At 35.6% G+C, this 15,768-nt stretch overlaps 1 protein-coding gene across 1 annotated transcript; it reads right to left on the reverse strand.

The window, feature by feature from the left end:
- Window positions 1-1,688: 1,688 nt before the first annotated feature.
- LOC129257889 (inactive selenide, water dikinase-like protein) lies at window positions 1,689-11,074 on the reverse strand. Its single transcript, XM_054896321.2, has 7 exons — window positions 10,342-11,074; window positions 9,390-9,493; window positions 7,434-7,583; window positions 6,646-6,758; window positions 5,489-5,679; window positions 4,623-4,835; window positions 1,689-3,717 (listed from the first exon to the last, which is right to left on the reverse strand). Exons 1-7 carry the CDS (start codon window positions 10,370-10,372, stop codon window positions 3,548-3,550), a joined length of 972 nt encoding a protein of 323 aa, XP_054752296.1. The 5' UTR covers window positions 10,373-11,074; the 3' UTR covers window positions 1,689-3,547.
- Between the last annotated feature and the right edge of the window lie 4,694 nt (window positions 11,075-15,768).

Consider the following 15,768-nt stretch of genomic DNA (forward strand, 5'->3'; position numbering starts at 1 on the left):
TTTCAGGTCACATGATCAAGGTCAAAGGTCATGTAAGGTCAAAGAACTTTGGCCACGTTGGGGGTATTTGTTGAATTGCCATCATATCTCTATAAGTGTATTGGTCTAGTTCATAAAACGTGGAAATAAGAGTAACCAAGTATCACTGAACATCTTGTGCGAGTTATAGTAGTTTTCAAAATCAGCACTGCTGCTATATTGAATCGCGTGATGCAGGTGAGACGGCCAGAGGCATTCCACTTGTTACTCAGACATAGATGGTTTATGGATCCAAGAACTTAACAATGGTTAAATGTACTTTTAAAGATATATTTCTAATTATATGCATTCTCATGTTAAATTATTGATTAAAGGACAAGTCCACCCAAACAAAAAGTTGATTTCAATAATAGAGAAAAATCCAACAGGGATAACACTGAAAATTTCATCAAAATCGGATGTAAAGTAAGAAAGTTATTACATTTTAAAGTTTTCCTTAATTTCACATGAGTTATATGCACATGGTCAGTCTGCAAATGAGGAGACTGATGACGTCATCCACTCACTATTTCTTTTGTATTTTATTATCTGAAATATCAAATATTCTAATTTTCTCCTCATCGTTAAGTGAAACAATGTTTGATTCCTCCCTGAACCTGTGGAATTAGCATATGGTTCAGTCAAGTTGATCCTTATTGTCATAAATGCAAAAAAAATGAAAGTGTATAATTCAAACAATGAAATACAAAAAAATAGTGAGGGACATCATTGTCTGTCTCATTTGCATGTCACTGAGATGTGCACCAGATGTGCATATCACTGTTTGTGAAAAATAAGCAAAAGTTCAAAATGTCACAACCTTCTTATTTTACATCCGATTTTGATGAAATTTTCAACGTTATGCTGGTTTGATTTTCTCTATTAAAATCAGCAATTTTCTGGGGTGGACTTGACCTTTAAATTTTGCTTCATCACAACTGAAACATTGTTACATGTACTTATTTTCAAGCAGGCTTATCGTTTTTCATTCCCGATATCAAAACTAAGTCAAAACACAACATACACAAAATATAGTTTTACCAAAATCACTGCAGGCAAGGTTATCAGCTGCAGTACACACACATCATTTTCCCAATTTTTCTTGGGGTAAGTCCACCCACAATAAGCAAAACATAACAAATGTCATCAAAATCAGAGGACAAATCACAAATAACATAATCTTTAAGTTTTTCATAAGATAAATTTTGAGAAGCAATGATAACCAAGTCAAAGGTGTCTGAAGCTCACCTTTTCTTTTGTACTTGCACAGTATTCAAATTTCAACATTTTCTTTTTGAAATGCTATTGCTATGTAATATTCATATATATATATCCCTTGCATCAAAATAAGTTTGATCAATGATGATCTTACACATTTCTTAAAAGTTCTAACAAGTTGGCACACACATTGGGGGACTTGTTATTTCATCCTCATTCAAAATTCCAAGAGTTGGGTATTTTCATCCAATGTTAAATGAAAATGTTTTGCTTGTTTAATTCTACACTATGCCAGGACTTGACCTATGTGAGATAAATGCCAAGAGGGGGGGGGGGGGGGGGTGGTCATGCAGATATCAAATTTTAATAAAGATTTTAGCCAAACAGTATGAACAGAATAGCACACCTAAAAGAAGAAAATGCTTCTACATACACACACATGATCACAAAAATGTTTTTGACAGCAATACATGAAGTCTTTATTGAACTGTAATGCCATGATAAGTGTACACTGGACATTTTTGCAATGATTTCTTGAAAAAACAAAATACATTTATAGAAATGACGAAAGGAAAGTCGCAGGTCAAAAATGACAAGAGGGACAGATAGGGACCTCATCTACATCACAGCACCAGGCTTGGTGCAAGCTCGAGAAAGATCCACCACATCACCCCTGCCGGGAAATCCATCCCGGTTGGTTTACGGATGCAGCTTCATGTAGAGCTTGGCCAAGCGAAGGTGAACTGCGATGGAGACCCAAAAGCTTTACAATCTAGAGCATGCATGCAATTGTACTCCACCGTTTGCTCAATACGCGGACCAATTGGCATGCAGGCCAGCTTAAGGGGGTGCCATCCACTCCATTCAATAAAAAAAATCATTAAGAATTTTAAGACACAAACATATTTGATGCATCCTATGCATTGAATACAACACAATGCATTCAACTCAAGTTCCATGGCTGCTTTATAACAGCATCAAGATCATACAAAACAAGAACTGTAAAATTAAGAAACCATCATTGTCCATAGGAATGTTCTGCCAAATGACGAAGATGTTATGTTGACCCCCAATACTAATAGACATCAAATGGCAATTAAAAAAACTCACTACATGCGATGAATTTATGTACAATTGAGTAGGTGAGTGATTTGGCCTAATATGCATGATATACTACAATGATTATCAATAATCAAATTTCATGGTTTCATTGCTGTTTTTTTTTTTTTTTCATTCAAACCATGATTTCGTTATCTCAGAAAAATAACTTGGGTTTGCTAAGCTTTGACTGGAACACAATACTTTCAAAAGTCTTGATCCATCAGGATCTTCTGAAGATCCATTGATTCCAACAACAGGAATCTTATAAACAATTATATTTGAAGTAGAAGTTTCAATGCGAACTGTGGATAGAAAAGGGACAAGCCAATATTTTTCATATACATGAAATCCAATAGGACATAATTTGCAGTTGATGTGTAATAAAAGCGTTTGGGACTTTATACATAGTAAAAGATATGATTTATAGGAAATTCTAAAAATTTTCTTTCCTCAATTCATTAACTAACCTCAAGAGAATATTTCAGGATTTTATAAATTAATTTAGTAGGAAATTTGATCATTCTTACCAGTTCCCTAAATTGGTTGAGAAATAGAGTCATCAATCAACAATTACTGGGTAGGATGCATTGACCTTGTGGAAGCTTTGAATCTGTATTCAGTTCCTTACTACATAACTTTACACATACATTACCTGAACTTGGAAAGTCATAAAGGATACCCTTATTATTCTCAGATTACAAACAATCTGGCTATATTTCCTATGACTTGAACTAATAAATAATGCGAAACTGTACATTTTCATCATCGCTGTAATTCCAAAATAGTGTCATTCTACAACTGCATGTCAACTTTATCCAAAGAAACTTATAATTGACAAGAATCCTGTTTGGCTGTCCAAATTCAAGTTAACACGCATAATTTTACACATAGGTTTTATGAAGCATGCCTAATCATATGTAATGGTAATGCCTAGTAAAAACAAAGAGATGCAAACTTGAGCTTAACTGTAATTCATTTAGCAAATGGGTTTCCATTGGGTTTTGTATCTTTCATTATTACATGGCACAAGACCGTCAAGAGTTGTTTTTCCCCTTCGGAATCTGCCTCTGAAGCCTCAGAAGATCTTGAGATGAAAGAAAGCACCTGCAAAGCAGCAACTCACTGTTCATTGATGTTTATTATCAGTGTTCAAAGCGCAAAAGAATGCGGTATGTCGTCCTGCCGATTCTTCTGTGTCAACAAGTCCTCTTTAACTCAACTTGGTAGTAACGGCGATAACACGAGGCTTCTCGATGATCTGTGCAGTGCGTTGACCCCTGTCTACGATGCCAATGATCCAAGCTTGATGTCCAGTGGTCTTCTCCATTTCACGGCAAAATGAAGCAGCCTGCTCACGGGGGAAAGCGATCAGCAGCCCACCTGAAATTGCACCCCAAAAAAAAAACCCAAAAAAGATAAATAAAATTAAGAGCAACCTGTAGACGGGGCTGTGGTACTGTACAAATTAAGTGTCGATAAACTGTCTTTATTATTGTGTGATAACTAATTATTATGTTTTAAACTTTGTTTAAAAGGTAGAACTTCAGATGCTTGGATTTTTGCACCCTTCATTCATTTCCTCCAACATTCATGATTCAATGAAACAAAAAACATACAATTTAGAAAGGGATGGACTCCACTCAAGAGATTAACAGCCAACTTATTGGGATAATCTAAGACACCGCTCTCACCCGACTGAGAGCGTTTCCACAGCAACAAGATCGCTTTACGTGAAGACTCAGGGTGCTACATAACTTTTTGGAAGGACTTGCCCAGTCGGTCGGGCAAGTAAACTTTTGAATAGTTGGAATATACTTGCCCAAAAATCTATTTCACTTGCCCGAAAAAATCCTTGAAAAAAAAAGTTTTACCTCTTCAAAGGAAAGTTTTGCGTTTATTTAAACCATCAACCTTTTATGCTCTTTTGGCATGAACTGATCTATCTTGTTATTGCATTTCTTTTTCCAAAATTAGGGTCAATGTCATATCATATCAACCCTAATTTTAGTCATTCTACTGTGAGAATTTAGCTTGCCCAATCGGGCAAGTAGTTTGTCTTTACTTCAAAACACTTGCCCGACTCTAAATTTTACTTGCCCCGGGCAAGTGCTTATGTAGCACCCTGGAAGTGATTTTGAAAACCACTTTCGTGCGATCATATGTGAACGCTAGCAAAGCGATCTTCCAAACTGGTTTACTGAACCGGTTTCCAGTAAACTAGTTTTAGAAAGTGTAATGAGAACGATGTCTAACTAATCCAACCAAATGATTGGAATCAGACCTACCGGATGTTTCAGCAGAGTAGCCCTGAAGCAGCTTGAACTGATTTCCGCAAGTTTTGGCAACATTCTGCATATTGGCGATGACCGGCAGGTTGTGGATGACAAAGCGTACCTCATTCTTCTGTTGCTCTACCAAGTTTTTGGCATGACCCAGGATACCAAAACCAGTCACATCAGTTGATCCATGGGTATTGTATTTCTTCATCAGGTTAGCAGCTAAGTACAGGGAATGACAAACAAATACACACAAAAATGATTTATGTGCTTACTTACATAGTTGAAGCATACTAGTCAGGATATCAACGCAATAAAAGTCTACAATACATAGTAACAAATCATGTATCCAAACTGACTTCTGAATATTGTAATCAATTACAAAATTATCGTCATTTCCAGGGGGGTGTTTCACAAAGATTTAAGTATGACTTAGAGTCGCACTTAAATACCAAGTTGCGTACGGTATGAAAGGCTTGACAGCATTGGTCAGATCGTGTCATGAGGACGCGCACTACTGCGTGTCTATCAATAAGATCGCGCGTTCCATATCATTTACGCGTAGGCATTTAAGTGTGACTTAAGTCATACTTAAATCTTTGTGAAACACCCCCCAGGACATCTTAGTATAAATATAGATTTCTATGACAGGCATATATGTTTTTACAGGGCTTAAGGGAGCATTATGCCTGCAATGAAAGCAGCCACTAAAAGTTCAACTATTGTTCATGTTATATACCGCATCAAACAAAACCAGAGGATTATTGCCCTAACTTAATGTAAACGATGTGAAAATTGATAAAAATTATCATAAATCATGGGATATTTTCCCTTACTTCTCAATGTTCCCTTTTCTTCTATGCTATCATTCTTACCAGTTCTGTTGAGTAGTGCCATATTGTACATGGCCTCTTGGTACGCCCTCTCTACCTCCTCTGGTGTTACTACTGACTGAATTTTCTTCCATTTCTCGGGTTCATCTAACCACTGATGGGCATTGACAGCTATCTGGGTACCTAACGGCTTTGTCAGCACCAGGACATCACCAACTACTGCATTGTTGGGGCTGATAAAGAGAAGAAATTAAATATTAACTGGACAGTCTTGTAGATACAAAATCTACTCCTGTTTGTTGAAGATGAAAATCCATATTTTATTGTTCGAAATAAATATGAAATGAAATACTCCGAAAATTGAACTGAAAATATGTTGCATAGTGTTAATATTAAGAAAAAAAAAAACCCTCCCGAAACAGGTAATTTCTAATGAAATATCCTTTAAAAAAATGTATTTTCAAAACTTGTTTAAAAGAGCAGACAAAAATCTTCCTTGGGTTGTGAAAAAAAAAAGTTGTTTTGCCAAGCAATAACCAAAATTACAGTACAATTTGGTCTTTTCAGGTGTCACTCTGATTACAGTAGGTACGTTACATTTAATGCAATGCGTGTAGCTAAGAAACCATTTGGACGCCATCATCATATTTTCAATTAACCATGGAATGGTCACAAATTATTTACTAGTACCACAATGCATTAATTTTGATTGAAAAGCAACAAAATTCCAATACAATGTCCTTAGAATTTTATTTCCCCTAACAATCAAACCCCTTTAGGTCATGCAATAACAGCTTTACATATTGAATCTCAACAGAAATATTAAACATCTTCGTTGGTATTCTGATGGCCATGGTTTAGTCAAACCTGGGTTAACTTAGACCACACTTTTATAGAATGCCAGTTGTCTACCAATTCAGCAATTAAGAATTATTCTTTGAAAAAAGTGGCAAATAAATAACTGAGCCATGAAATAGGAAAAGAAAAATACAAAAATATAATGAATTTAAATTATTGATACATGATAATCACCACAAGAAATATTATGAAACCCAACATTCCATAAAAGTGTGGTTCAAAATTCTAGTTTAAACCTACATGTAGGTTTACTTTTCAAGATACCACCCCTTGGTGGCAAGGGCCCTTCTGTAATTCATTGATCAAATAAATGGAAAAAAATTGGTTTTTCTTTCAATTACCTCACAATTTCCATTGGTTGACACACGCTTGTAGCCACACCACCAACTAAACACCATTTGTTGATTACTGTCTGACCACCAGTCACAGTTGCTTCAGCTTCTGCGGCTTTGTCCTGAGAAGAGCAGCAAAATATTAGAAAATGTTTCAGCCTTGTGTCACGAACAAGTATGTTACACGATTTAGACCAAATTTTTATGTGATGCTGTGCGCCTTGGCCCTTTCTGAACCCAAGACCAGTGAAATCTTGTAGGAGCCATTCTGCTTCAAAATTGCAGTTCAGAATTAGAGACTAGATTTCAGATTATTCTATCAAATACGAAAACTGAAATAAGCTTTAAAGCATTAAAGTGAATATCAATCTTGTGATCACATTCACTGTATACCAGCCAGATATGTGATTATATTACACATAAATGCCAGGGTGGTGTTTCATAAAGCTGTTCGTAAAGTTACGCACAACTTTACGCACGACTGGAACCTGTTCTTAGGCGCTAAATCAGTTACATAGGGATATCATTTAGAACAAGAAATGGTCACCAGTTGTGCGTAAAGTCATTCGTAACTTACGAACAGCTTTATGAAACGGGCCCCAGATGTAGTAACGATCACACACTTGGTTCTAATAGTATCAAATAAAATGTTCAGAAAAGTGCTTTATAATTACGAGCCAAATGATTCTGGCCAGCTGAGGATTTCATGATTTTATAGTAAGTTTGATACAAATATACCAATGTAGGGTAATAATAAACCCAAATTTTCAATACTTTATTATTTGTATTAACATTACCTTGAAACCTCTCATGATGAGGGGCATAATGGCATCTCGTTCCTGATCGGTGAATGCCTTGGGTACTCCTAGCAACATCAGCATGTTGTCACATTCTGTCACGCCCATGGCATACAAATCACTCAACACATTGGCACAGGCAATTTTACCCTGTTAGAAGGTAGGAAGTAGATACAGGAAATATCACAAGTGAACAAGCAATAAATATATTGATAAAACATTAGTATATTTACAATATTATATTAATTTAGGTAAAGATATGGCCCGTATTCTGAAGTCAGGTTTAACTTACCGGTAGACCATGGTCTAACTCTGTGTTAAAATTATGGGAAGCCAAAAGTGTTAAAATTTTTATTAAGTTATGTTTCTTATGTTAACTGTGCTCTTTCCTGATTCATCGATGGTGAAGACAATCATCTATTTATACTTCCTAGACAATTATAAAAGATTTGAGAGCCAAATGAGCTGAAATATGATATCTCTACTGTTAGAGATTTATGTAACAATTGGCTATCCATACTTAAACCACAACTTTAAACCTGAGTTTAAGTTAAACCTGACTTCAGAATACGGGCCATTATATTTTGAAGAAACATACTGCTCACATACCGGGTAATAATTGGGCATTATTCAACATCTTGTTTGGTTTTGTTTTGCTCAAAACTTAAAAAACAATTCCATAGGCCTATTTATCATGAAATACTCTCCCCAAACAATAAGCCTACTCCCCCTTAAAGGACAAGTCCACCCCAACTAAAAATTGGTTTGAATAAAAAGAGAAAAATCCAACAAACATAACACTGAAAAGTTCATCAAAATCGGATGTAAAAAATAAGAAAGTTATGACATTTTAATGTTTTGATTAATTTCACAAAACAGTTATATGCACATCCTGGTGGGTATGCAAATAAGGAGACTGTTGACGTCATCCACTCACTATTTTGTATTTTATCATATGAAATAGGGAATATTCTATTTTTCTCCTCATTGTCAAGTCAATCAACGATTAATTCCTCCCTGAACATATGGAATGAGCATAGTTTTATACTATATGATTCAGTCAAGTTGGTCCTTATTGTCAAATCTATAAAAAATGAAATATTATATAATTTAAACAATAAAAAACAAAAGAAAAAGTGAGGGACATCATCGACTTTCTCATTTGAGTTGTGCATATCACTGTTTTGTGAAAAATAAGCAAAACTTTAAAGTGTCATAACTTTCTTATTTTACATTCGATTTTGATGAAATTTTCAGCGTTTTGCTAGTTTGATTTTCTCTATTTATTCAAATTAACATTTTCTGGGGTGGACTTGACCTTTAAATTAAAAGTTTCTTCTTAAAGGAGAATGAAACACTTGAAACCAGCTGAATCCATATCAAAGAGAAAAATCAAAGAAACATATTGTTGAAAGTTTGAGGAAGATTGAATGAATAATAAGAAAGTTATGAGCATTTGAATATTGAGATCACTAATGCCATGTAGATCTTCCCATTGGCAATGCGACCAAGATCTGTGATGTCACACACGTACAACTCCCTCATTACTTTAGTACTTATTTCACTTATATTCTCACTTTTATAGAGTCTATCACAAGGTGAGGTGTTCTCTTTATATGAGAGGACAAGTACAGAGGTTTCACAACATTATATCATTGATGAATCGTTTGTCATATGATTAGAATGAGCAAAAAGATATGTTTTGGGGTATATTTTCAGTGTCCAAAAGGGGAGAGTTGTTCATCTGTGACATCATAGATCTTGGTCGCATTGCCAATGGGAGGATCTCCATAGCATTAGTGATCTCGACATTCAACTGCTCATAACTCTTCTATTGCTAGTCCTATTTTACTCAAACTTTTGTTGATCTTATTCTTTGATTTTTCTGCTTTCACAAAAGCTAACTTGCTCCAAGAGTTTCATTCTCCTTTAAGTAACAATTTACTGGAAACATACTTGCATGTAGGGGTCATCAACAAGGGGAAAGAAGAAATCTGTTGTTTGTACGAGGCACAGACCATCGTGACGGAGGGGGGTCACACTGCAGTCCATACCAATTCCTGCGTTCATAATAAAAATACATGTTGGAATGAAAACAATGAATCAAAGAACTTATCCAGCAAGCAGATTCCTCATGCTTATGGTCTCGTCAAAATTTGCAATTTCCACAGTATACATTTGGTAACAGATAAATAAAAATGAATTTAACCCTTAGGAAATTGACCTCGATCTCCTCCCTTTGACAAATTTTGCGACTATGCTGTCACACAAAATTTTGTAACTACGTCACTTATTGAAGTAAACGTGAACATTAAATTCAGTTTTTTTCTTACTGCTTGTCTTTAATTCTTACTATCTTTTTTTTTCTTCCTTCCTTCACTTCAAGTTCAATGAAAAACAAATGTTAAAAACACAAAGAAATGCAGAAGGAATAAGAAAAAAATATAGGGCCTAATACTATAGGATATTAATTCTGGTTTAGTAATAGTATCTAATGAGAAATGTTTTGAAGATCAACTAGCCTATCTTAGAAATTTCTTTTTGGGGGAACTAGCCTCCTATAATTATAAATTGTCCCCCCCCCCCCACAAATTCCTTCCTTCTAATTCTAACGTTTTTCTTTCAGTTCCAACGACAAAATACACTCAAACTTCAAAAAAAAAATTTTATTGTATTCCCAACCTTACAACCAGCCCCACACCCACAAAAGGGTCAATCATGTGAAGTTAAACTACGGAGAACGGTGTCGACTTTCTTGAGACTTGACTTTCTTTAACTAGTCTTATCATGGACCTATTATTTATTAGTATTATGAATGGTCTTATTAAGTTTGAGTCACATTTTGATTTGTCATTTGTGACAGTTGTCCCGTCTTTTTTAATTTTATTTCATTTTTTTTGCTACTCACCGAAATTGGGGATACCGAACTGCACTTGCATGTATTGTGCTTTATCTCCTTGTTCCTGTTCCCCTTCATTCGGATTGAGTCCCTTCAGGAGGTTGAGCAGAGCCTCCCGAGGGACCTTGGCCCCTCATCCTTTCAACTCAGTGTAGCGCGTCAAACGAAAATCTTTGTGCAATTCGTGAGCTTCTGGGTCGAAGCGACGAACAACCTGCTGTTGTTGTTGGACAACAACGGGCTCTGTCACTTCAAATTGCGGCTGTTGTTGCACAACGATGGCCTGGTGATGCTCGGGGATATGCTGTTGCTGCCCCACGTCTGGTGGCAATCCTGCCATCTTGAAATATCTTGTTTTATGATAGATTTCTCTCACAAATCTTTGCCAGCACAGCAGTCGTCCACAATTTTCAAGTCCCTGGCAAGAAGATTCTACCACGGGATGGCCGCGTGGTAAATGCGTACCCAGAATGCACTAGATTTTCAGGCTCGCCCAAGTAAAGTTTTAAATTGTTATCCCTTCTTTGTAATATTGATAAATTTCAAGACAAATATCAAAGAAATCTCAAGGTAAACAGTAATTTATACAATTTCGAATCATAATTCCATAAGAATTCACCTTTTCGTGCTGAAAACATTTGCCGATAGGTGTGTGGATGAGCGTTTCAGGCTAATAATTATTGAGAAGTTAGGCAGTCAATCATCTTTATACACTTCTTTAGGCGGTACCGATGTTCATCGCATGGGATTGGTTGATTGTGAGATAGCATGTGGCGCGAAAATTGAGGACTTTATCAAATCCATGCAGAAATCATGCCTTTTTATGGAAATTACGATTTCCAAATGTTCCATAAAGAACGAAAATTTGTTGATTGGACTCCTGTTAATTATAATGAAATGCACGTTATATGAGTTCACCCTGACAAAAACTTTATTGTAAAAATAGCAGAAAAAGGAATTGGCGTACGTAGGTTTGAGAAAAATCCATCAATCAAAAAGTTATCAAATTTTACTTATTTGATTTGTGACGTCATATGCGAGCATCATTTTTACATAGCGAATGGTAACAAAATCAATGAAATGTCATTTCTCATAAAAAAATGAAAATGGTTTCTATACGTACCTTTTGTATACTCAATAGACCAATCATTTCACACCCGATCATGAAAAGAAAACAAAAATCAGTCTTCAGGAACCATCAAAATAATGAAATTCAATCATTTTATATTACATAATATATGGGACAGCTGCTCGTTTATGACGTCACAAAAACTGCAGAACTTTCTTAATTTTTAACGGATTTTCCTAAAACCTGAAGTTCACCAAAACGATAGGCCCCCGGATAGGCCCTATTTGTTATTAGTTTTTCTGCTGTAAAAACTTTTCTTCGTGGCCGGTGAACTTCCCCTTTAACGAGGGAGGCGACATTGCCCAATGCAATGAAGAGAAATAATAAACAACTTATTAGGACCCCGATCTGATAGGAACCGAAATAAGTCACTATCCAATTAAAAAAAGGCAGGCCGCCCTGGCCTGCAGTGAAAAAGGTGCACAGTAGGCCAAACTAGCGAAGTCGTGTTTGTTTGATATATTAGTGGTAGTAAGAGTGATGGAGATAACTTTTCGCAAAAACTGATTATGAGAAACGTGATGGAAATTGGACTTAAAAAATAATAGGTAACCAGGAACGAATAAGTAATTTTGTATTGAAAAGAAAAGCATAGATAGAATCTCCAAAAGAAAGAAAGTCAGGTATAGTGTACTGTATGATTAGTTGATCTCAGACAAGGTCGGTGAATCTTGAGAAAGGGTCCCTACGCTTATAGCACAATGTTGTACTGTCCATCTTTCTTCCCGCTCTTTACTTTCAATCCTCGGCAGCCCGGTCGTGTTATTATGTTTTTTTCTTGCCCAATTTCCTTGTTTTCCAATTTAGCTTTTGACTAATTCCATTCTACCTTCGTTTCCCGCTATTGTTTGCCACTTTGTCATCTTTTGATTTATTTCCCATCGTCATGCTATTGCATTACATATATAGGCCTATTTCGGAATGATTTGTTCTTTCTCAAACGTTCTTCTTTCGTTCCTTTTCCCGCTTAATTCCTTCCTTTTTCATTTAATTTTTTTCTTTCTTAATTCGTTTTATTTTCACTTTTCCCTTTCCCTTTCTTTTCCTCCTTTCCCTTTCCCCTTTCCTCCCCCTTTCCCTTTCTTTCTCCCTCCCTTTTCTCTTTTCCCCCGTTTTTTTTATTTTCCCGGTGAAATCCGCCAGGGGCAGCTTGCCCCCCTGCCCCCGCCTGTTATGCCACTGGGGGTGTCCCCAACATTTTGAATATTCAGGTCATTATACAGCTATCACCCCCCCCCCCCTGCTCGGACCGGATTTTCGCCAGTGCATGATATACGCATGGGCGTCGCTAGGCCTTTCCTAGGGGGGGGGGGGGGCACTGATTGCCTACAAATATTGGTACCATTTACGGCGGCCGACGACCATCAGCCATCGGACTGAGTTCACCATTCTCCTCAGTCACATTTTTTTTCGTCATACCCAGGGGGAGATCCAGCTTTCATCAATTTATATAGGAGGGGCGGAAAACTATTTTTATTCACATTTTCCCCGTCGCGGCCGCCAAAATCTGATTTTTTTCTTCGAGGGATTAAAAGTCTTTACAATATTTTCATTCTTATGTATAGAAGCAAGATAAGGCATTTTATGTGGCCTGAATGTAAATTACCATGCGAGCGCAAAGCGCGAGCTCAATTTTTTTAAATACAAATTATAAAAATTTTGAGCAGCTTTTCATGAACCAGATTTGAATTTTACTAAACGATCCGAATTTTTGATATACTGGCCTGTAAAATGACCTGTTGACTGTTCGTAGTGATCAATGAATAGAATACATATCTCTCCAATCCAAAAATGCGAGGGCGAAGCGCGAACAGAAAATTTTGATATTTCGACCAGGAAACTGGACATTCTAAGCACTTTTTGAATGAATAATATGCGTACATAACTCATTAATAAATTCATGCGAGCGCGAGCTGAAACTTTTAATAACTATTGTAAAAAAAAAAGGGGGGGGGACGTGTAGGCCCTACTGTTTGCAGTGATTCATGAATAGAAAACGTTTTCACGAATCAAATAGAGCGAGCTGAATTTCTTTTTCATAATTATTATATTCGACCAGAAAACTAAACTGGTTAAGCACGTTTTTCATAAAGAACACAGTTAACACGCGAAAAGCGCGAGCTGATTTTTTTTTCAGATTTTAGAACTAAAAACAGTATTCGAAGCAATGTGACCATGAAGAGGGTGGACATAGAACTAAGGAATTGATTCCATGCAGTTTTTCTAATCATGAGAAGAAAGGGTATCAATGAATGATGCGAGCGCGAAGCGTGATCTTGAAATATTTGATATTTTGACTAAACATTTTTACACGTTTTCATGTAAAGTCAAATTTTTATATCATTGAGCGCGTATCTCAATAAACATAATGCGAGCGCGAAGCGCGAGCTGAAATGTTTGATTTATTATAACCCGAAAGAAAATCTTTTAAGCACTGTCCAACATGAAGGAAAATTGTGGAGAGGATATGTGATCTCACTATTTAATATCCCAGCTAACACATAACGTTATAATAACATTATTGAAAGATCTTAGAAATGCTTTCGAAAAACATTTCTTAAAAACATTTGCATAACATTAATGAAACATTATTCCCCTTATGTTAAACATTAAATAAACGTTATTATGATATAAAGCATATAATGTTTTGATGGCCTGACAAGAAACATTTAAAAGACATTTTTTTAAATGTTATTAAAATATCTTATTAAAATGTCTAATCTTGATGTTAAAATGACATGAAATAAACATTCTTAAGAAAACAAAATGATATTTTTTCTAACGTTTTTATAATGTTTCATAATGAATGTAAAATTAACATCTTAAGAACGTTCTTAAGAATAAAATCTAATGTTATAAAAAGTCATGAAAATATGTTTTCAGAATATAAATGTTTTTCTGATGTTTTTTAAAATGTATCAGAAGTATATTAATTTTGACGTTTTTGTGATATCATTATAACATTTTAAGACAAACACTGTAACATTTTACTGACATCTTTAAAATGTTATATCTTGGATGTAAAAATAGCATTTTAAAAACGTTGTTAGAATATTATGACAGTAATGATAAAAGTTCTTGAAATGAATTGAAACTACGATTCTACAATGTTTTAACAAAATATTTTTGAAAAATGTTTTTCAAATGTTTTCCAAAAAAAATTAATAAGATTATTAAAAAACATCTTTATATTAACATTTTTTGAGAAACAAAATAACATTTTACTAACATCTTTTGAATATTATAAATTGGACGTGAACTTATCATTCTGTTAGAATATTCTAACAATAACATCAAACGTTCTTGAAATGTTATGAAACTATGTTTTTAAAATATTTCAACAAAATATTTCAGAAAAATGTTTTTCTGATTTTCTCTAAAAATGTTTCAAAAATGTATCAGAAGCATATGATGCGAGCGAAGCGCTAGCTTTTTTTTTAAATTTCTTTCTTTCTTTCTTTCTTTTGAGATTTAAATCTCAAACCACTCTCGGTACCGAAGCACGAGCTGACATTTTTTTTCAATATTTTGACATGAAAACTTAACATTTTCACACTTTTTATAGAAAGAACAAATTCAGATTCCGTATGTATAATTGAACAAGCTGTGTATCTCAATGAATAAACATAATGCGAGCGCGAAGCGCGAGCTATTTTTTTTTTAAGAGAGAGGGGGGATCCAGAATTTAAACCACTCTCGGTACAGAAGCACGAGCTGACAACTTTGAATATTTTGACATGAAGACTTATAACTTTTGCAATAAATTATATAGCTAGGGCCTATTATGTTGTCACGACCAGACTCTTGTCAGAATGAGCGCGGGAGCGGAGCGACCGCACGAGAAATTTTGCGTTTTTCGAATGCAAAAATTAGGCCAATTTGAGCACTTTGATTCACATTAGAGAATCCACACATTAAGTTAATAGTAGTATTAACTATTTGATGATGATGATGGCTCAGTCGGTATAGAGCGGGGGTTTCGGATTCCGGTGACCCGGGTTCGATTCCCAAGTGGTGCGCTAGTGCCCTTTGGTAAGGCATTTATCCTCATTAACAGGTCCCTCGGAGAGGACCTTAAGCTGTCGGTCCCCTGGTTGCTTGCTCACAGGCATTCGTGCTTTCTTAGCAGTCAGGTAAAAAACCTCGATATAACATAACATAACATAACATGATGAATTTTTTTTTTGGTCTTGAAAGTGGGGAGGGGATGATTGTACACGCCACCACCCTCCGAAAAGTGGGGGGAATATCCCCCTCCCGGATTTACGCCCGTGGCGTACATCATTACCGATCCATAGGCTTCCCTT

Source organism: Lytechinus pictus, chromosome 3 (assembly GCF_037042905.1).
Source record: "Lytechinus pictus isolate F3 Inbred chromosome 3, Lp3.0, whole genome shotgun sequence".
Classification (NCBI taxonomy): Eukaryota; Metazoa; Echinodermata; class Echinoidea; order Temnopleuroida; family Toxopneustidae; genus Lytechinus; species Lytechinus pictus.

Excerpts from the sequence above, each read along its gene's own strand:
- LOC129257889 (XM_054896321.2), bottom strand. The coding sequence starts at position 10,372 with ATGCAAGTGCAGTTCGGTATCCCCAATTTCG. Across the intron at positions 7,584-9,389 it reads TTGATGACCCCTACATGCAA|GGTAAAATTGCCTGTGCCAA; the intron begins GTATGTTTCCAG and ends ACCTTCTAACAG. Across the intron at positions 6,759-7,433 it reads TCATCATGAGAGGTTTCAAG|GACAAAGCCGCAGAAGCTGA; the intron begins GTAATGTTAATA and ends TGCTCTTCTCAG.